The 23,116-nt window shown below is 41.3% G+C and overlaps 1 protein-coding gene and 1 long non-coding RNA gene across 3 annotated transcripts; one reads left to right on the top strand and one right to left on the bottom strand.

Annotated features, from left to right (window-relative positions):
- The first annotated feature begins 5,368 nt into the window (after positions 1-5,368).
- Positions 5,369-15,221, top strand: LOC125552455 (protein VAC14 homolog). 2 transcript variants are annotated; one of them, XM_048716009.1, is made up of 20 exons: positions 5,369-5,780; positions 5,889-6,002; positions 6,085-6,153; positions 7,944-8,033; positions 8,105-8,224; positions 8,308-8,336; positions 8,445-8,587; positions 8,666-8,760; positions 8,958-9,044; positions 9,131-9,238; positions 9,320-9,411; positions 10,558-10,639; positions 10,818-10,883; positions 12,017-12,132; positions 12,254-12,374; positions 12,452-12,613; positions 12,689-12,817; positions 13,242-13,310; positions 14,042-14,308; positions 14,722-15,221. In XM_048716009.1, the coding sequence occupies exons 1-20, from the start codon at positions 5,688-5,690 to the stop codon at positions 14,806-14,808; spliced, it is 2,139 nt and encodes a 712-aa protein (XP_048571966.1). In that variant the 5' UTR covers positions 5,369-5,687; the 3' UTR covers positions 14,809-15,221. The 2 variants fall into 2 exon arrangements, with proteins under 2 accessions (XP_048571966.1, XP_048571967.1); XM_048716010.1 differs by having other exon boundaries at positions 6,088-6,153.
- Positions 15,222-18,929: 3,708 nt separating this feature from the next.
- On the bottom strand, positions 18,930-19,883 carry LOC125554058. The gene is made up of 3 exons (XR_007304305.1): positions 19,572-19,883; positions 19,419-19,492; positions 18,930-19,325 (listed from the first exon to the last, which is right to left on the bottom strand). It is a non-coding gene; the product is annotated as an uncharacterized LOC125554058 (long non-coding RNA).
- Between the last annotated feature and the right edge of the window lie 3,233 nt (positions 19,884-23,116).

The following is a 23,116-nucleotide window of genomic DNA, read 5'->3' on the forward strand; positions in this document are numbered from 1 at the left end:
AGGCAGAGGGTGGCTTAAATAGTCGTAGTGCTACGTGTTATTTGGCCGTGGCAATAACAGGGTCAAATGTGAAGTAGCTTGTTTGCAAACCCACCGCAGCATCGGGAGTGTACAAGTGTGGGAAACTGTGGTTTGAAAAGAAGAAGAAAAAAGCTATTGCACACGTGGGAATCCGTGGTCATATATATTATATGAATAAAAAGAGACAATTTTTGAATAGTTTGTGGCCATTTAGCATGATAAAAATAAATTTGGCCCTTATAAATTTGGTCATTTTGCATTTGTATAGAACAAAAAGAACTAGATTTTCTACGCATTATCAATTGTTGTGTAATTTCAAACGATTTAAAAAAACAAAGCCAACACGTTCACAAAAAATAGAGCAAACGATGCAAAAAAGACGCAATTCGACGGCCCAACCAGAGCTTGGTTTTCTTTTGGGCCCAATAACAATGTTTTTTTGCGGAGTCAGTGGTGGGCAAGCAGCCGAGCACAACTAACAGGATTGCCTCTCGCGGATCGCCCCACGATCCAACGACGCCGAGCCGTCCTTGTGATCCAACGGCGCGGAGCCTGCACGCAGCTTGCCCACCGAATTCCTTATAGAAGACCACATATGAGGGCTATCGCTTGGCGCCAGGGTATGATCAGACGGCTGACGTTGGGAGCTAGAGTTAGGCGAAACCTCGCGGGGTTTAGAGGGGTTTTGAGCGGGTCAACAGGGTTTCCAAGGCTTTGACTGAGCATAACTAATTTAAAAAAATCAAAAAAATATGAAACCTTCACCGTTCGTCGTTTTATAAGACACACTAACGAGGAAAAAAAATACTAAACTTGGTCTATGGTCATTTTCATGAAAAAACCCTAGCTGGCACGATTGAGGTCAAATGAGCATCATTATTTTTTAAAAAATAAATCAATAAAATATAAAACCTGCGCACAATGTTGTCTTATGTGACATGTTACCAACCAAAAATCATAAACCTAGTCTATGGTCATTTTCATGAAAAAACTTTCACACATATGAGCTATCACGTACAAGATTTGATAGAGTTCAAGGAGAGGAGGTAGGGTTACCTTCTGTTTTTGAAAAAAAATAAAAAAAATAAAAAATCACCAAAGCTTTATTTCAAAATGAATAAGAAGGATCTGAACTCAGTTTTCCATTTTCATATTTTAAACGTGTTTTTGATAGTTTTATATTAAAGCATATTTTTCCAAAAGAAAATGTAAAAACATGAAGATTAATTCAAAAAATAGTGAGACTTCGAATCTACACTATATAGATTGAATATGTGTTAATAAAAAACATTTGGCTCATTTAGAGTAGGTCCAAAAAAACTTGATTACAAATGGGCTGTTTACCCTAGCCCGGGAGCTCATTTGGAGCACATTTCTAAAATTCAAATTTCTTTGACCTCCTCTAAATCATCTCAAATTTTGCACACATGATCTCCTACACAAATATAGATAGTTTGCCAATTTTTTTGCATTTTTTTGAATTTATACTGTCCTATCAAATGTCAGTTCAAAATATTGGATAATAAAACATGCTGGTGGGAAAAGGCATGCATTTGATTTGATTAATAAATAGTGAAAAAGCAGCATGTCTGATCAGTGAAGCAACACTGAAACAACATGTGTGATCATTGCAACACCTAAACTCATATTTCACAACATCTAAACATAACTAACCATACACCACAGGAAAATTGAAGGACAAACAAATATAGATAACATAATATATTACTACCATCACCATAGATTCAGCTCATCACACCATAAACAGCCACATTCAGTTTACCAAAAGTAACCCAACTGATAAAGATAAAACATGCTACCACATTCAGTTCATCACATCGTCACATCACACCGGAGTCAGGGCCTTCGCGAGGGCAGCATGCTGCCCCCGGATCATGTAGTCCTCCCCGTGAATCGCTACATCCTCTGCATGAGACACAAGGTGATCAAAATAGGCCATCCTTTGGCTTTGGCTCGGTGGTGCAGTAGGGGCAGTGCCACTTCTTGATCTTGCGTTTGTAGAAGGAAGCAACTCCCTTGGCCTTGATCTTCTCCACCTCCTTCGCTGTGAAGGACGCGACGTTGCCTTTGTACACATCTTCTCCAGAATCATACTGCACACATGAATGAATTATATTAATACATTATAGATTCATATACACCATGTCAAAGAAACTAAATGAACAATCTAAATTTCAAGTAGGCATACCTCATATTCTTCGTCGTCACTAAACTCTGGATCGTACGGGTTGTACTGGGCCAGCTTCCTCTCCCCCAACCATCATCCTCCTGAATATACAATTATATCCATCACTAGTAAATACAGAAGCCAATTGAAAATTTAGATATGCACACATGACACATTGATCATAGGGCTAATATATTCTCAATATACTATGATCCTATTTGCATTTTCCATTGTCATGCACACACATTGAACAACAGAGCTAATATAACCACATGTTGTGGACAAAAATATATACTAATGAATCAAATAACTTCTTAATCAATGGATTCCATTTGGGCATATGACATTCAAAACCCCAATCTGAGTAGCATTCAAAAGCAAATCTAATAGGGACCCAAACTAATAAGCATACATGTCTGTAGCATTAAAAACCCCAATCTGTGAGCATTAAAACAAATCTAATAAGCATACATCTGTGTAGCATTGAAGCACATATATCCCTATCTCTCATACAGATCTATCTAGCATTTTTGCAACGAATGTAATCCAACGAACCCTAGTACAAAACCCCCCATCCCCCCAAAACAGAAAACCCCGGCCCATCCGTCAAACCAACTACTCTAACCATCTGTACTACCGTATGCATCACAATCTAACCAATGCAACTAACTCTACAAACTAATATCCTAAATATTACAACTAACAAGCAAGTGCAAATACCTCCTGCTCCTCGCCAGGCTGCGCATCGGGGGTATTAGGATTGACTGCGCCGCTCGACACCGTCACTTTCTGCTCCGGCAGCGCTGAGGCGGAGCCCGCCACCTCCTTCTCCACATTCGCAGCGGTTGCGAGTTTCCCCGCAATGCCCTGGATGTTGACAACATCCGCGGCCACCGCGCCCTGCAGCTCCACTACATCTCCGGCCGCTGCGCCGGCGTCGCCACGAGCTTCAGCCATTGGATAGATGGAGGCGATGAAGGTGAGGAAGAGGATGCGGTGGGGGAGAGCGAGACGACGTCGGTGGGGGGAGAAAGACGATGCGGCAGGGGGGGGGTTTGGGGGAAAACCCTGGGGGGAAATGGTAGGGATGATGCACCGCGAGGTGGTTCCCCCTCTTTATACGATGGGATGTTTCGGGCATGTTCCATGGACACGTGCTACCCCCTGTTCAAGAATTCATCCGATTAACCAGTTAACTTGCCGATTAATCCCTACTCATAGGGTTCCCGAGTAGCCGATTACCTGATAAATCATCCGATTAATTGATTAAATGGCAGATTAACTTGCCGATTAGCCTATTAATCCCCTACTCACCAGCCGACCGAGCAGCTACCAGTTAATGATTTCCTCAACAATGGTGCTACCTCACGACCGCGGTCAGTTGCATGCGCCCACGTATACGAATACCACTGTACGGTCAGCATACGAAACCACTATGCGGGTAAACGGTCAAAGGTGGACTCGGTCCTATGCGGCCCCACTCGTCAGAGTTAACGGTCAAAGACATTGACCCGAGGGCAACGCCCATTGTAACCCGTTTTGAGGGTTTCGAGCAAGGAAGTGGGGAAAAGTATGCAAAAGTTAACAGAGTGAGGACGAATGAGTACAACTAACGAACCAGGTGCACAGAAATAAAAGTCCATTTTTCTTATGGATCACACTCCACCGATGTAAAGATGGATGGACCAAGGAAAATTAGCCTTATGCAACCGTGCAGGAAAAAAGAAAAAAATGTAGGCAATATCTATCTTACCATAAACTTGTCGGACCATGACATAACAAATTAGGGATTATTAACTTATCTTTGAATTCGAGGCAATACTAAGTAAACATATTAAATATCATAATAATGAGCAGTATCATGAAGTGCCAAAAAAAGATGGCTAACTGCTTGATACTGAGGTGAAAAGGATGACGAGGAAGAACACTAAGGTATCTATTATGTCTGCAACTAGTGACGGTACATCTCGATCGTGGCATAGGGCAAACCCCTACCAAACCGCCAACAACTAGAACATAAGAAACATGGAAAACCGCGAGCTCCGAGCAGTGACATAGTCGACGATGCCAAATGCTGGTATGGTACTTTTGGCATCAAATTACACGTGCACCATGGCAAGCGGCTACCTTGGCGTCTTGGCACCACCATGTTGATTTGCAAGATAACATGTGAAAGATGAAAGTAAGAGATATATGTTACAATGTTGCGTGATGGCTAAAAAGCTATCTCTTTATTAATCCGGAGTGCCAACAAAGCACGGCGAAATGTTAAGACTGAGCTGAAAAGGAAAGAAGAGTGACGAGAAAAGACATCGGGGTGCACGAGATTGGCGACGGCATGTCCGGACCTGCAGCTTAGGACAAAGTCCTCAGCCCCTCACAACCATCAACAAACAAAACCTTAAGTAACACCAAGAAAACACGACTCCATAAGCAGTACCATGACTTATACATTATCAAACCGATAAAATAATTTTGGTGTAGTTTCATACGGCACGTGCAATTGACGTTTTTGATAGGATGTCTCGGCAGGCGCAACCGCACCGCCGGCACCGTGGGTCCGTGACACAAATATGACGATTTGCAAGATAACACATGTGAAAACAAAAGGCAAGAGATAGACGTTACAAAATGGCATGATTTTGATTGATGGCTAAAAAAGCTGCACTACCTCTTTATTAACCGGGAGGATTGCGTTTTTCTCAGCCGCGATCCTCTCGGGCAACCGAAGATGTTCATAACCGGGAAGAAAATCAATTCACACGCCGCATGATCTCCCAACGCTATCACGAACGGACCTGTTGGACCAGAAAGACGGACGATAACATGAGCAGCGTCCCCTTTTTCGTGGAAAGAGACAGGCTGACACGACCGGGGACCCTCCCTCGCCTCACATACACCCAGTCCACGCGCGCCCTCTCCCTGCCCCGTCACCTGCCACCGCACACGGCCTTCCTGGACCGAGACCACCCAGCCCCCAGCACCCAATCCAATTGCCCGCACGAAGACAGCCAGTCCACGGCCTCGCGCGCGGCCTGGACCGAGCCCCCTGCACCGCCCCGACGCCCGTCCCCACCTGGCAGGGTCGGCTCCACGCTGGACCCGCACCCACGGGAAACAGGCGCCGTTAATGGCCGCCACAACGGTAAACGTTACCCCTGGGAAGCGAAGGAGAAGAAGAGAGCGCCCCGATCCCCTCCCCCTCCCCTCCAGATCACACCACCACCGTCTCCGCCCCCAAATCCATTCCCAGGCCCGCGTCTCTGCTGCCGCGCGTTGCGAGCTCGGGAGCTCGGGCTGGGCTCTAGGGCTCCAGGTCCTCGCGTCCCCGCGCGCTCCGCCTCCCCGGGGTTAGGGTTACGCCGCGGTCGTCGGGGGCCGTCTGGCTGCGAGGCGCCGCGGGCCGATGCGGCGATCGCCGGCGATCGAGACGCTCTAGCGGAGGGGATCTGCTGCTGTTGCCGCGGTTTCTCCTGCGATGGCCGCCGACGCGCTCTCCATCATCCCGGGCGCCGTGCTGCGCAACCTCGCCGACAAGCTCTACGAGAAGCGGAAGAACGCCGCGCTCGAGGTGAGGGATTTCGATTGCTTTTGGGGACCCGGGGCGGGGCCTCGTTCGAGCAATCGCGCGCGGGATTTGAGGCGGAATTTCTTGTTGTGGCCGGGTGTGTTGGTGTAGATTGAGGGGATCGTGAAGCAGCTGTCCACGGCGGGGGAGCACGACAAGATTGCGGCCGTGATCGGGCTGCTCACAAACGATTTCACATACTCCCCCCAGGCGAACCACCGGAAGGTTTGCTAGGATCGCTGTGACTCTTGTTTCTGCTGCCGCTGGGCGATCAGATTTGTTAAGTTCTTTGGTGTTTTGTTGTTAGCAGGGCGGATTGATTGGGCTCGCGGCAGTTACTGTAGGGCTCACCAGTGAGGCTGCTCAGCACCTCGAGGTTTGGCAATTCACCTTGTGACCAAATATATATTGAAATTCCGTCTAGTTTGGTCCAATTAATTTTTTGTGTAGAGTGGTCCAGTTAATTTTTTGTGTAGAATTATTCTGTAATGTCTTGAGACTTCTCTGCCTTGATTTTACGAAATGTCATATAAACCGAGCAATCGTGGGACTGGATTGCTATTGGTGGTACCGCAGTAGCCAGTTGGTTTATTTAGGTTCGCTAATGGTCATTGAAGAATATACCTGGCTTCACAGTCGCAGCTGCATTCATGTGATTAATGGTTAATTTTAGTAAAAATACTGGATGCTCTGATGGCTTTGGCTCTTGTAGTTTTCATTAGCTATTGCTTTTCATTTGCATGCTAATATAGTAGTATCATAGTTCAAGTATTGGGACCAAGCTATTTAGGAATGAAAAATTATGGAAAGCTTTTGTGTGTTCCCTAAAAGAAACCCACTTAGGACTCGCTGGATGGGATTTTATAAAACCCTTATTAGTGCTAAAGTCGAAAAATCGTTCAGTGTGTGGATTCACTATGATTGCTGGGAGGGTCTGCCCATTTTCCCTTTGGTATTAGTTCTGTATCTTTTTTTTTGTTCATATTACGACCCACAGGATACGAGGATATTATAGACATATTAGTGCCGTCTCCCAGAGTTGATAGATTGGATTTGGAAAAGATTATTGTTGTTTCTTGACATCGTTCTACCAAATTTAGGCGCATTAATGGGGTTTAATATTGGATCTGGGAACAAAATTGTCACATGGCACTCGCCGATCCATGACAAAATTACCTTATTAAGTACATTATACATTCCATCAATGCTTGCGCTGCTTACACCTGCCCCCTGCCCCCCCCTCCGTTGGTGCTGGTCTCCTGGATAAATACGCTGCTGTTGCTCTGTGTGTGTGTTGTTGGGGATGGGAGTAGCATTCTGATGGTTGTCACATCTCCACAAAGGTGAAACTTGGAATAAATTTGCATAATATGGTTGCTGTCCTGTGATATTGCATGACAGTACAGCTCCTAAGTAACTTTGCTGGTATTCCAGTAAGCACCATGTAATGTTTCACTGCAGAAAACAGTGTTCTTGTCTTTTGAATTATGTACGATCTTACTGCAACTATCATTTGTACTATGGTTCTGGAAAGTAGGGCATCTGGGGTTTATGTGTTAGCTGTGGGCATGAGCCTGCATACAAGACATACGTCATATGTAACATACCAATTTGCTCGAAACTTAATTTAATTTGACTTCTCTAAGTAACAAGACAGGCAATAGTTAATTGTCAATACCTTGTTCCTTCACTTGGATGTCTCAACGTTATATACCAGATAGATGCCTATAATCTTATATGTGCTTTAATACAACATTCATCTGCAAAAGGACTGGGACAATAATTGGTACTCCCTCCGTTCACAAAGTTTTGGTCATTTCAATATGGACTACGTACAGACTGAAATGAGTTAACAAACACACTAAAATACTTCTATATACATCCGAATCAGAAAAAAAAGTTAGAACATCTTATGAAGTTATAATAGTGAACGAAGGGAGTAGTTTTTATCTTGGATGGTAAACCTACCAAACCTCAGTATATGCATTTGCTAATTCCATGGTTTAACCTGAGGTGCAAAGCATATAGCGTGTTTAAGCTGCTCACTAATCCAGCTACGCTAGGACTGTGATCGATCATGTTTCAGCTCTATATTTTTGGGCTGTGCTATTATTCTCTTGCTTTCAATTTGCTTGCATAATGAGCTTCATTGATATGTGCTTCCAGCTAATTGTACCTCCCGTGCTTAATTCTTTCCTGGACCAAGATAGCAGAGTGCGCTACTATGCCTGTGAAGCGCTATATAACATAGCGAAGGTGAACATTTCATTGAGTAACGTGAAGTAAGTGATATATATGCTTTATGCTAATGTGGTATTTGTCTGTAGGTTGTAAGAGGGGATTTTATCATCTACTTCAACAAGATTTTTGATGCGCTATGCAAACTGTCTGCAGACTCTGATGCAAATGTGCAGAGTGCAGCTCATCTTCTTGACAGGCTTGTCAAGGTATGGCTTAGTTTATATAGACCCCATGTTCACTGTCCTATTTTCTTAATTGTCCCTGATAAAATTATTTGTTTATTACCCAGGATATTGTAACTGAGAGTGATCAATTCAGGTATGCCCTACACCTTCATTCTGTTTTCCAATGTCGGATAATTTGCTCATCTTAATCTTAATAATGCCCATTTCTGATTGCTACATTTATCTTAATTTTACTTTTTAGCATAGAAGAATTTATACCACTCTTGAGAGAACGCATGAATGTGCTGAATCCTTATGTGCGGCAATTTTTGGTGGGGTGGATCACGGTTTTAGACAGTGTGCCTGATATTGACATGCTTGGTTTCCTTCCTGATTTTCTTGATGGTAATGGCTCTCTTTTCCCTCAGTACATTACTTATGTTGGCAGTTAAACAAACCTTGTGCTTTGGTGGCCCCCTGCAGGTTTATTTAATATGCTGAGTGATTCCAGTCATGAGATAAGGCAGCAAGCAGATGCAGCACTTTCAGAGTTTCTGCAGGAAATAAAAAATTCACCAGTAAGTCTATACTTAGTAAAACTGCTTATGCATTTTTAATTCTGTACCACTCTGTAAACAGTGTAAATGCGATAGATGTCTTGCCTTATAGTTACGCTTTTTATGTGATGTTGTGATTTTGCCTTTTCATAAACAAGCAAAGTATTGTTTTCATTCTTTACTCTTCCATTGCTGATTGTCCGCCCTTAAATGAGAAGAATGTAGATTATGGTCGTATGGCTGAAATTCTTGTTAGGAGGGCAGGCTCTCCTGATGAATTCACTCGTTTGACATCTATCACATGGGTAATTCCTGTCTTGCAAGTTATCAGGAATTTAATCTTTAGAATCTTATTGCAGTACTATTACATTCTGTATGCTTGAAAGTGCAGATCAATGAGTTCGTGAAGCTTGGTGGGGAACAACTAGTCCCTTACTATGCTGATATCTTGGGAGCTATCTTGCCATGCATCTCTGACGAGGAGGAGAAAATTCGAGTGGTACTTCCTTTTTTCTGCTTATATTCAGACAATTCTTGAGATGTAGACTGCGTGCTTACTATTTACTTCTTTGTTTGCTAGGTTGCACGTGAAACTAATGAGGAACTTCGAGCTATAAAAGCTGATCAAGCCGAGGGATTTGACATTGGAGCGATTCTTGTGATCGCAAAGAGGTTCTCTATTCAAACCATTGAATAGAATTTTTGATTTCTATGTTTAGTTATGTAATAAATGTTGTTTGTGTTATATTACACAGTATCCTTCGTATTGCCATGTCTTAGTAGGTACCTTGCTGTTCAGTGTTGTAAAACACCCTACATGGCTGCCGGTTAGATGGATACGGTAGACAAACCGTCATGCATATGATAATCAGAGTGACGTCATGGTCCATGAATGTCTTTGTTTAATCAGCTGCATAAATCCATTTAATTACCAAAATTCAGTCCAACCTCTCAGTGGCTTTGAACAGCACAGTAAAGCCCAACGGTATGTTAGAGTAAGTTTTATGCTTCTGGAAACTGGCAAAATGCAAATTATAGTCATTTTTTGTTTGGGAAATAGCAAAGTTTTTAAAATAGTGTTTAAATATCATAGTGATTAGCAAATCAGTTACATACTTATGTTAGCTGAAACAAGGATTTGTCAATGAGTTGAGCAGAGTAGTCGGGGTACCGACTCATAGACTAGTCTAGACTACTCGACATGTATTTCAGCAGTAGCTAGTACCAAAACAGCATAGTACTCAACTATTGATACCTAGTATATACTCCATCCATTCCGAATTAGTTGTCTTAGATTTGTCTAGATATGGATGTATCTAGACACGTTTTAGTGTTAGGTACATCCGTATCTAGACAAATCTAAGACAATTAATTTGGGACGGAGGTAATATTATATAGTATAGGATACAATTTTTTTTTTGAAGGCATGGGAAGTGGATGAAAAACCTGAGGCTGTGCCAATTGTATCCAATGGCCAGGCCCTCCAGTTTTCCATGAGTCAGCAACCTACAGAAGATCAAACAACTCAGATTTGCACTATCAACGAACTAGTCGAGTTGAACAAGCTAGTTGACAGTCAGGTTGCGACTCATAGACTAGTCACGCGACTAGTCATTCAACTCTCAATCCATGACCTCGAATCATTAGTCACAGCATAATTCTGATTACTCATGCTTCTTCCAGTTAATCGCTTTGCACTACCCTGTCCAATAGCTGTATTTTGTTTCTTTGCAACACTTATAAATGTGTGAAGTCACTTGTAACTTGAGATGTCTGCCTGCTTGGGATTTGTGATGTGGCTGGCCTTTTCTGTTTCAGAGAATTGAATAGCGAACATGAAGCCACTCGGATTGAGGCATTACACTGGTTTTCCACTTTACTAGTTCGAGGTCGTGCTGAGGTACTAAAAAACTATGCAAATGTTTTGGATTACGTAGCACTATAGTCAACAAGTTGATGCTTGCATAATACTGTATGTCCTAACTTTTGAAGTGCTACTTTTATCTCCTTGAGTCTGGAATCAACATATCTGCAAATCTATTCTATTACAATTGATGTCTTGTATTTATGTGGAACAGTTCTCGGCATACCTCGATGGCATTTTTGAACCACTTCTAAATGCACTCTCCGATCCTTCAGATGCGGTAAGCTGTTCCAAAAAGCCTACCACCTGTGTACTTGTAACTTGAGATTATGATATAACTGTGTCACATTGTGTCTAGCTAATATTACTTTGCTCTATGTATGGTTATCTGTAGTCAAATCTTGGAAACAACTAGCAATGTGCTTGTGCATTGCAACGGATGCAAAGTAGAATAATACATGTTCACAAACTTGAAAGAAAACACTCTAGTTTTGGTATATATATCACTAAAAATATACTCGTATTAGGTTTCACCCAAACTATATTCCTCATGGTTGTTTTGATGAGGTGGGGGAGGGATGTGGTTGGTTTCAAGGTACTAAGGGGTTTCTGCAAATTGGAGCAGAGAAGTGGGGTCTTTGTTGCAAAAATGCCACAGCTTACGTCATAGTTGTTAGATGCAGATCTGATGGTCAGAAATGACGGATGACAGACACACCATCATCACCAATTGAGTCTTTTATAAAAGTATAGATTATTGCACAGTTTGAAACAGTGTAGTGTATAGATTAATTTGTTTCCTGAGTGGAGCTAAATGATGAATCATGGTTCTATGCTTTCTATACTGATATTGTACCAAGGGGACAAAATCACATTTTGATCGATTCTTGACTTCTTGGACTTATAGTCCCCATCTAACTCTCTCAGCCATTTGATTCTCCAAAGCATTTATACATGGGAGTGAGATTATATGCTTGCACTATGGTCACTGTAATGGGATCGCCATCCACTATTATTATGGTTATCATTGCCATTGTGATAGAGTACCCTTGTTGTGATTGCCCTTGGCAAGTCTGAAATGGTGATGTCCTTTGCTCAATGGATCTTGAACTGGATGTCTGGACCCAGTTATCCATTGTTACCTTGAAATGACATAATCAAATATAGCTATATACTCCCTCCGTTCTTAAATATAAGTCTTTTTAGAGATTTTAATACAGACTACATATGGAGCAATATATTTAGGAACGGAGGGAGTATGTGATTGGAACAAATTTCATGCTAATTCATTGTATTGTAAAACAGTCGTTCCATAGAACTAGCTTCCACTAGTGTTTTACTTCTTTGGTAAAAAGAAAACGCTATCGCAGAAGCAAGCTTGGCAGTTTGGTCACAGCATTTTTACTTGTGCAGGTTGTCCTTTTAGTGTTGGAAGTTCATGCACACATAGCTGAAGAGTATCATCACTTCCAACATCTCATGTCTTACTTAATCCATACTTTCCACAACAATCATGTTCTTCTGGAGAAGTACGTACATTTTGCTACTCTAGAGCTGATTCTTTCTTCATGAATTGTTGTGGTTTAGGTTAGATACTTCAATATCTGGTTAATGGCATGCAAATAAATGTTCTATTGCTACTTTGTACAGGCGTGGTGCTTTGATTGTTCGTCGACTTTGTGTTCTTCTGGGTGCTGAAAAAGTTTATCGAGAGTTTTCTACTATTCTTCAGACTGAAGGTGACCTTGATTTTGCCTCCACCATGGTTCAGGTACGTTCAGTTAGCACATCTTTCAACTTGGATGTTTTAAATGCAACATCTGTATAACTAAGCATTTTTGTGTGTAGGCATTGAATTTGATTTTGCTCACATCTACTGAACTTGCGGAGCTGCGGTCTCTTCTTAAAAAGTCATTGGTGGATACTTGTGGGAAGGACTTATTTCTATCTTTATACGCTTCTTGGTGCCACTCTCCAATGGCTACAATCAGCTTGTGCTTACTTGCTCAGGTGGTAATGATGGATTTTATATTTGTGTTGCTTACTTGGACTCTACTGATATTTGATCTTATCCAATGTGTATAGGCATACAATCATGCGAGTTCTGTTATTCAGTCTCTGGGAGAAGAAGACATAAATGTGAAGTTTCTGGTGCAGCTAGATAAATTGATCCGTCTATTAGAGACTCCAGTATTTGCTTACTTGCGTTTACAGGTGAAGTCGCCTTTTATGACTAACTAATCCGTTCCAGCATTTGGATGTGTCTGTTTCTCTTTTTTTGTTCTCCTCTTTTAACGGTTTTGTCATTTAATCATCCTACTTCGACTTCTGGCTTCTGTTAATCTACTTCTGTAACACAACACAATAGGTCCGGATGCATCTTTGTAAATTACTGTATGTCCATGTCTTCTTTTGGTCATACTTTTCCCCAAAGTTTGATGCTCTCTTCTAGGGATTTCACATTCAGATAAAATACTCTTAAGGCCAACACAAAGATAAGCTATGAAAATTGTGATGGCATGCCTTACATTTTGCTTGTTTATACATTTAGACCTAATATGTAAGTTCTGTTGTTTCAATGTTGGTTACTATTTTATATGGTATGCCACTCTGCTGATGTACTATTTTATACATGCAGCTTCTTGAGCCTGGAAAACACACTTGGCTTCTGAAAACACTTTACGGTCTCCTTATGCTCTTGCCTCAGGTATGTTGAAATGTGATTCCTACAGCCTTCTTCAATAGTTCAACAAATATGCTGTTTCCAAATTGTGAACTTGGAGACTTCAGATATTTATAGAAAAAGAAGCCATATAGATAAATATGCAGTGGACCCTATTATCGTTATTGCCTGAAGGCTATATTTTTCCGTAGTTGGAACACGCATGTGTTGTACTAAGGTGCATATTGCTCACACCAGACATGTACCATTATAATCTGCCTCTTTACACAGTTTATTTAGAACTTTTTCTATCAAAGTCCAATTGGAAATCCCTGGATAGCTGCAGCCATCTTGCACTATGATAGGTATCCCATGAATGGCCTTTACCTTTCCACTGGAACAGGATTTTCTACTCGCATAGATATTCTTCCAACTTCTGTGTGGAAATAGGCATGTTGCTTTTGCGCCATCCCTTCGAAGTCTTATATCCATGTCAATTCCCTGAAAGTACTGGTGTTAGCTTATGATGTAAAAAATGTTGCTCTAATGGTTCCTTTGTTAGTTCTGCATTTTGGCATTTTGATCTCCATTTCTTTGAGCCTTGTACTGTTAGGTTCCATGCTAGTTTGGAATGTGGTCTTCCATTTCTTCTAGAACGAGTATTTTTTGGCGCAGGGACTGTTGACCTTTTCACAAGTTCCCCCTTCTGAATTGTTTACTTAAGGGAAGTTTTAACTATTTAAACTGTCTATAATATATTGTTTATGTTCATGCAGCAAAGTGCGGCCTTCAAGATCTTGAGGACTCGACTGAAGACAGTGCCTTTCAGTGAAAATCTCAAGCGCACATCTTCTGCAAATCCATACTCTCAGATTCTACAAGTGACAGAAGATGGCAATCGAAATCAAGATGTGCCAAACTATAGCGCAATCGATTTTTCATCTCGTCTCCAGCAATTTGGGAGCATGCAGCAGCAGCACCGAAACCATTTGAAGAATCAACTGCAATCTCGAAAATCCGCTTCAGCAGCAGTATTATCGCAGGTACTGTTTTGCTTACATTCACGATCTTACCACTATCTTCATTCTTAGGCATCTTGAAGGGCGTGCAATGAAACTAATCTAACTTTGGCTACTAATTAATATATGAACACTATTTTGATCAAAAAGGTGAAAATGATATCATCAGATTCATCCAAATAGTATAACAATTTTGTACTGTATTTGTTATTCAAATTCCTACTATTGGAACTTTTGGCCTTGCTGCTCTTGGAAAATATATCTATTCGAATCCAGAAATGCTGACCCTTGATCACTGACTGGTTTTGCACTGGTGTTCTTAATCACCTTCCTAACAGAATATGACTGCATCTTTATTTAACTATTTATTTGTGTAAACCCGCCTTTCCTCCAAAGGATGATTGCTAGGGTGGTAAGCATTTGTGAATTCCATGCAGGAGATTCAAAGATATGAAGAATCACAATCCTCCTCAACACCAGAGATAAGCAGGCCCCCATCTAGAGCACCCAAAGCCATTTCATGATGCACATATGGTTGCTTGTGATGTATGGTACGTTTGCAGGACGCATCGTCACAAATTTGTTGGGGCTTGGTTGGTCTCCTCTAGTTTTTTCCAAAGGAGGTTGCATAGGGGGGTACATAGAGTGTAATCTTTTTGTTTGGTTCCTAGATTTTGTCATGGGATGGCAATTATTTGTTGGAGAAAGCTCGTTTCCACTCTCCCTTTAGTGATTCTTATTTTTTTTCTTAGATGTTCTACTGCTCATCTGGTTTCTGTAATTTTTCAATTGAAGGCCATATGAGCATAGTAGTATCTGGAGATATGTTACAACTGTTCTGCCTACCAATCTCCAATAAATTTAGCGATATGCGGTGTAAATTTCTGTTTCTACCTTCGTGGCCTGGTATATGTAGCCTTTTGCTGTTAAGCATGCATTTTTTGGACCTTGTCCATACATCGGTTTACATGTTATATTTGGGAGCAAGATCTGCGCTTAACCCTTTGTATCAACATATTAGTTCCAAACTGCTCTCGAAATGATCTGTCCCGTGTGCTGATTAGTGTCTCATGTGGTCACGTGTGGGCGACCTGAGTGGGTTTGGTTTCTCATTGTTGATTTACTATTTGGGACGCCTCTGTGGTCCGGGCGTTTGACTGCCCGCTGAGGCCTGCTTCAACAATCAGATTTCACTGAATTTTTGTTCCGAACACAAAAGCTGTAAACGTACAGGCTCACGAGGACAGATTCAGACAAAAGTAGTAACACAGAAGGAGCCTCGTACTCTAAGAATTCTGATTAGCATATGAAATGAGCCTTCCCGCAAAAAAAAAGAGAGAGAGCATATGACACGAGCCTTGAAAATTTTGAATTTTTCACTTTGGCATCCTCTTTTCTTTACAGGCTCGGTGTGTGTGAGGTGTAACAAAATGACTCGACGTGTGCAGGCTGTGGTTAAGCTTTTGAGGAGTTCGGCCAGAGATGCTCTACGACCCGACGGCCTTGTGCAGCGACCGGTGGTTTCTCATGATACGCAGGGAATATATCCCTGATATCAATTTGCGGACGCTCTACTAGACCAAGTAAGATTATGTACGACTGGTCCTAATCCATCCGGCCATGGGGCACATTTCTATCCAGTCTTGTCAGCAAAATCATGCATTGGGGATCTGGTGGTTCAAATAAGCCAGCTTCCTTTGTGCGCCTATCTTTGCCAATCCTCCTACTCGCTTTACTGTTACGGTGCCCGCTGCCCCTCCTTTCTGCACACTGAAACACACACCAAGGAATTTGTGCCCGATGCCAATTCGATACCAGTTGCTGGTACGCCATGTGTGATTGCCAATGTGTTTGCACATGACTTGGTGGTGTTTCTTGCAGCTGTTTTTTTTTCCAAAGCTGAATTCGATGCCAGTTGCGCTATAAGAGCATGGTTAATAGAATAGCCAATTGCGGGCTATATGATGTTGCCATGTCATATATAGTCATCACTTATAGAAAATATACATTTGGCTCTTGGCCTCCATGGAGGCCTTTTTTGAAAACAAATCAAAATTCAAACTTTTCGGTTTCAAAAAAATCTATAAAAATAATAATGCAAGTAAACAAGGATGTTATGTGTATGTGTGTAAAATTTCAGGATGAAAAACGTTGAAATACGACCTGTAAAAAAGACAAATTCATGGCCTGAGAAGATGAATAGTATCATGTGTTAAAAAACCTAGATTTGTCTTTTTTGCACAACCCTCATTTCAACGTATTTTGCCGTGAAAATTTACACATATGTGTGTTATGCCTTCATGTATATCCGTGTTTTCTTTTTCAAAACTTTTTGAAATGCAGAAAATATAAATTTGACGAAATTCAATTTTTTCAAAACCAAGCTCCATGGAGCTCGGCCTCCAAAGACAATATTCGTCACTTATAGTCACTCATATAACAAGGTTGACTATAAGAGACTACTTTGTTTCACCTTCTTCCTATCTCTTTCTTCATATTTATTATATCTATCTAGGAGCACGCATATAGCTAGACTCTTGCATGAGAGCCCACTCCCCTCACTTTTTCATGTCTCTCTCCTTCACATAAGCAAAATTGCAATGTAAGCGGGTCTGCTATTGTACTTGCTCTAAAGAAGAGATAGAGGATAATAAATCAGACTCTTTCTTGCAACCATACCCAATCCTGAATATATATATATATATATATATATATATATATAGTGTTACTATTCATCACCCAGGTTGCAGAATAAGTTATTCTTCACCCAAGGTAATCTTACGATCATTTCATAATTAAATTATGTTTCGAATTCAAATAGTTACATTCCTATTGATTAATTACGTAAAATTTGACATAAAAATTAAAAATATAGGTCATAAGACAAGAAAATTTGCAGTTTATGTGTATTTTAGACTATGTTTTTACGTTTGTAATTTTACATAACACAAAATATTTTTTACGGCGATTATATATTTTCTTACGGTCCTTTTTTGCGTCGGAAATAAGACAAAATTTATGGAACGTAAAATTATGGTGCATTGATAGTAAAATAGAGGAGGATGAAGAATAACTATTCCTCACCCAGGGTGACGAATAGCGCGACCCTATATATATATATATACATATACATACATATATATATATATATATAGATTTGCAGAGCATAAACTCTAGGAGAACTTTAGGAATAAAGTTATTTACGTTAAAAAAACTCTATATATATATATATATATATATATAGATTTGCAGAGCATAAACTCTAGGAGAACTTTAGGAATAAAGTTATTTACGTTAAAAAAACTCTAGGAGAACTTTCCTGGAAAAGAAAAAAATCTGGGAGAGCTTATGTCAATTTCCCATAATTTATGGGGTTTTTGCTGTAAAACCACATGCGCTCACACACAGACTCAACCCTTTGAAAGCAACACAAACATCCTACCCTTGTGAGCACCTTTGTGACACCGAGTTGACGGATCTTGAGATCAACAAAGTCATCATAGACACCTCATCGTCGACGGGGACGTCGTCTCCCACTGAAGAATACTATCTGCCTTGATTGACACCCACCCAAAACCATCATTTGATGTAAAACTAACCCGGACCTATACTTGTCAGGTCACGTGACGATTTGGACTGAATTTTGTCTGAAAAATGATGGTCACGTGACAATTTGGATCGAAAGTTACCAGAAAATAAGCTGAATTTTTGTCTGATTGGTAATTCAAAATAGAATCGTCCTTTTGAAGATTATTTTCCCCAAATCTGATTGGTAATTCAAAGTTACCAGAAAATCATAAATACTTGATGACTATTTTGAGAAAGTTTTAGCTCATTTGCAATTTTCTTGCATTTTTCTCTAGGGGCCGGACCAGTTAGTTTTGACATCATATGATGATTTCGGGTGTCGTGCAAATCATTAGCACACAAGTTGTGATTTCACAACAAATGATCCAAAGTTGTGCTGAATCGATATAGTATCCCTGACGCTTTCTCGGCGAAATTCAGTCATATATATATATACATACACAAATTACTCTCATGAGGGTGGGTGCTCATATTTCTCAACCACTCTATGAATGATCCAACCTTGAACACGAGTCTCTGAACCACTCTATGAGACATGCTCTCTCCTTCTAAACACCGAGAAATGGGTTTGTCAGGACTTGGTGGTGTTTCCTTGCCGACCAGGTGCGAAATCTGAATTATGGTATCTCATGTTTGTTATGTACTTTAATCAATTAACTTTTCATTGGGCCCTCTCCGGTTGGACTAGTTTTTTTCATTCTCTTATTCAAAACATTCTACATGACTAATTAGTTGTACTGAAGCAAATGGTATATACTTCCACCGATCCAAATTAATTGTCGTGGCTCTAGTACAACTTGTGCCGAAGGGAGTACTTACTACTTCATTTTTTTTTTAACCGAAGGGCCACACCGAAATGTAGTTGAGGTAACATGTACCAGATGCGCGGTAATCTAACAAGTCGGGGCATCTGTGACGCCCCATGACAGTATCACAGGTTGAACGGAAGAGTACAAACATGTTCTTTTATCATATTTTTCAAAAGATGACAGCGGAAGTTGTTGAAAGGCTCATAGTTTTCTCATTAATTGATCAGGATGGAAGAGTTGAGAAACAATGGACACGTTGAATGATGGTTATGTTTACATGGTCTTGATGCGAGAGATAGTACATGATAATGAGTATCTTGGTTGACCTTTCTTCCATAAAACATAATTTTTTCCATCCAGTGTAGTACTACAAGAGAGTTTTTATACTTCCATTGTGCTGAGAATAGATTCGGTGAACAATAGTACAAGCCGGTGATGCGACGGAGATGCAAGATTCTTCACAGAAAAATGGGTACCAAACTACAAATTGAGTTCTTGGAAACAAGTTAAGAAACGTAAACCGGCCAGTCGGTTCTTGGGGGAACAAATGGGACACACTGGCATGACTTTTATGAGCCTAAAGGGACATCATGGTGAGATCGTCTGTCGCACCTCAACCCTCAAGGGTTGCACTTGGACTACCCCTATATATGAACACATGGACGGTCGTTGGTTTGTTGCATACTATAGTGAAGATAAAATAAGAAAATATGCAGCAGGGCATACAGAGGAGTTACCGAGAGAGCATGATATCAAAAATTCAGAATAAAATTAAGACATTGAACCATCTGGCCGGCAAAAAGATTTGATCCTGAAAAGAAAAAGGAAGAATGAAAGTTAAACATTCTAAGGATCCCTGCACAAGAATCCTTCTTCAAGTACACACGTACCTTGAAATCGGCGAAAATGTCACCTGCCTTAACCTCCAATGGTTGGAGACATGCAGAAGACATCAAAACAGGGGGGCAATGTGGTTAAAACACAACGAGTTTGTCAAAAAATGTGTCCATCAAATGACGATCTTCCATGCCATACAAAAGTCAATATCTTACCGCATGAAAAGGACATGAGAGAAAACAAGGCAGAACAATGCAGATGCAAAGTCAACCAACAATGCGGTGAATGGAAGACGTTTAAGATACCAGAGGGGTATGTTCCAACACTGCCTTCAATTGGCCCTTGGTATTCCGTTGTTTAGAATCCAGTAGCTGTAGACAACATTATTAGAATCAACGAGTCCAGGTTAGCTGAATAATTTGGACAAACTAGGGAACAAAAATACGATTGGCGGAGGCGAAAACTATAACGTGGGAATCTTGAAGCAAAGAGAGGGCTCACTTGTTTATCCCTACGAACTTCAATCATGTCATCAAATAACAAATCCATATTGTACACTCGCCCTCCGATCTAAAAAACTTGCAAACTGGCGAATCGTCGTCGAAAACTCAGGAATGCGGCGTAACAGCGGATGCATTGTTCTTGGGATAGCCGGCCCGTTTCTTGTCGGTTTTAGCAAAATGTCATCGTCTATGCTGGAGGATGGGCCAATCCATGGCTTTTGTACCGAAGTAGACGAGCATTTTAAAAGGGCTCCGTGTGGATCAATTTGGCAGTCTTATCCTTGGCTGATGTTTCATATTGAAAGCCTGATGATGGCCTACATGACGCCTTCCCATCGCCATGAACAGAGAAAGGTAACGGCGAGAGAGAGAGAGAAAAAATGTTGCTGTTTTTATGTAGTCCACCCGTTTTGGGTAGATTGATGGCATCCGATGCCTAGCAAAAGTTTTTGCCATGTACTTCCTCTGTTCCCAAATGTAAGTCTTTTTAGCGATTCCAACAAGCGACTACATACAAAGCAAGATGGTGAATCTATACTTTAAAATATGTCTATATACATTCATATATTGTAGTTCATTTGAAATCTCTAAAAAGACATATATTCAGGAACGGAGAGAGTACAAGAAAAGCCAATGCCTTTTTATTTTGTCATGTGCAATACAGGCAATTAACCAGAAGCATGGTTCTTGATTGGTTGTGGAAGTAGAAGCTGACAGCTCACATATAGTTCCGGCAAAAAAAAGAGAAAAGATAAGTCACATATGGGGGAAAAGCCAGAACTTGCACTTCTTATAGGAGGAACTTGTTGTTTACTGGTGATGGCAATTAAAAAAAAAACTTGTTGTTTACTGGTGATGTCAAAAAAAAAACTTGTTGTTTACTGGAGGTGATCGGACCGCAGAAGCAAGGTCACGTCGGTCGCTTACCAATTCCGGCTCCGAACAGTTAACATCCTACGGGACAAGGGCGAGACAGCACGAAAGTGAATTCCCACACGAAATACCCAACTTGGTTCAGTTTAGCAGCTCTACCACCACAGACGTGTGACGCTACCAAAAATCATTGGCAAAATGCACCCTTTTCTGTATTCTTTTTCGTTTCTTTCTCAACAAAATACACTCCAGATATTTTAGCTTAACATCGGAACATATATTTGGCCGATCGACTGACAAATTACAGTCGTACCATGTTTGGCTATATAGAGGATATTCAACACATATTGAGGAATTTTTGCCTCCTAACTGTGACCCTATAATTATGGAATAAAACTTCTATTTTGTGTAGAGCTACCGACAGATCGGACACAATTATTGGGTTGATATGGCTTGGAATGGGACACTACATGCTCTACCCCTTTGTTTCTTAGGTGGTGGTCACATGTGTGTCTCCCACTTCTCATTCAACGTGGAGTCACAAAACTTTGTGCCATGGGCTATTTTTGGGAGGTGCGTTCTACCTCAGGCTCTGCACGATTGCTTAACGTGTAACATAATTTATGACTCCACATGTAAAAACACTCGATGTTAGGGAGAATGCTGCTTAGAGCATGTGAGGGATTGACGTCGCTGCCATGCCACCACACCTCTTTTACTTGGATCCTCACATGGATGATACATTTGTCACTACGTGAACCAGTAAGCACAAGTGGCTCCGACATCAAGGACATCGCCAATTCGCCATCATCTAAGTAGGGTAATGTGGCTACGGTGTGAGTCTGTTCCACCATCCAATTGCAGAGCATATGAGACTCAACGACGTGCAATATTGCTGGAACACCGCTAATATTATTGGTCATAGCTGGCTGAATATGAAGAAATTTAACTACATCATTTGGTTAATGGTAAACTCAAAAGTCCTCTGTGAGAAATGATTGATCTAAAGATGCAAAGCTTTTTTACAGTTGTTTTTTGATATGGTCACCTTTAGCTTAAAGCAAACCTAGACCTCATCCCAGTTATTTGCAAGAATTTATTTTATTTCTCTAGCGACTAGGAAATAATTATGTCCGCTGACAACTATCCAATTTAAACATGATATACATGCAAGTTATAGTTATTCCCAATTCAGAAACCGGTCCCTTACATTTTGCTCCTTTTAGTTAAGGTCATTCTTTTTGGCAATACGATACTCGCACAAGCTGTGTTTTTTGGAATGTCTGACAATAAGTTTTTCTTTCTAAGGCATGGATTGCATAAGTCAATATTTGATTTAAAAAAACTGAACAACATAAAAGTGTAGGGGCAAAATTATACATCCAACTCAAGTTACCATGGCTGATCCTTACCAAAAAAAGGATCTCCTCCAGCTAGACAAAGCACCGACCAACATACAGCCAAACCCATACAACTCGACACCACAAGACACACACTCAAGGCAAGCTCATGGGTGTTGAGAACAACTACATTGCGCCATATAACTCCAAGCCACCTACAGGTACGAAGAAAGGGCACCGCTGAAGTCACTGAAGCCCTCAACCGTGAACGAGTCACAAGGAAGAGTCGAAGTCGTGCACGACGAGCCGGGTAATCCAATATTGTGTCTTCAGAAAGGACCCGACATCGGAGCGCCACCACCACTCGATCCAAGGATCAAGGTTTCCCTAGAACAACAAGGAGGACGAAGAGGAACCGCGACGATGCCTTCAAGAAGGAGACAATCCCATAAGCGATGCCGCCGCCGTCCTGGCAGAGCAGAGAGGTTTTCACCCTCGCAAGCCCTCTCCGACTTCGAGATGTAATGCAACAAGCTGCGGGGACGCCCGTTGTACCACTATTATTGATCATCGCACACTAGCTACCACGTCGCCTACGTGACCATGGTAACCAACCAACATCTGAGCCACGAGGTCCGCCCACAAGCACCATGGATCCCATGACCAAGACGGCCCTCAATCAGCAACACCGTACACGAACACCGTCAACTGGTTAAGGGGTAGAAAAGACCCCTCCTTCTGGCCCAAATGAGCCCCTTTGGTAGGGACGGAGCCGAGCCGGCTAGATCCGGCGAGGGGAAGTTGACGACGATTGCCAGCCACTCGCCACGCCCGATCTGGCACCTTCAGATCCCGACGACGTCGATTTCAGGAGACCCCTGC

The sequence above is a fragment of the Triticum urartu genome, chromosome 4 (genome assembly GCF_003073215.2).
Source record: "Triticum urartu cultivar G1812 chromosome 4, Tu2.1, whole genome shotgun sequence".
NCBI lineage: Eukaryota > Viridiplantae > Streptophyta > Magnoliopsida > Poales > Poaceae > Triticum > Triticum urartu.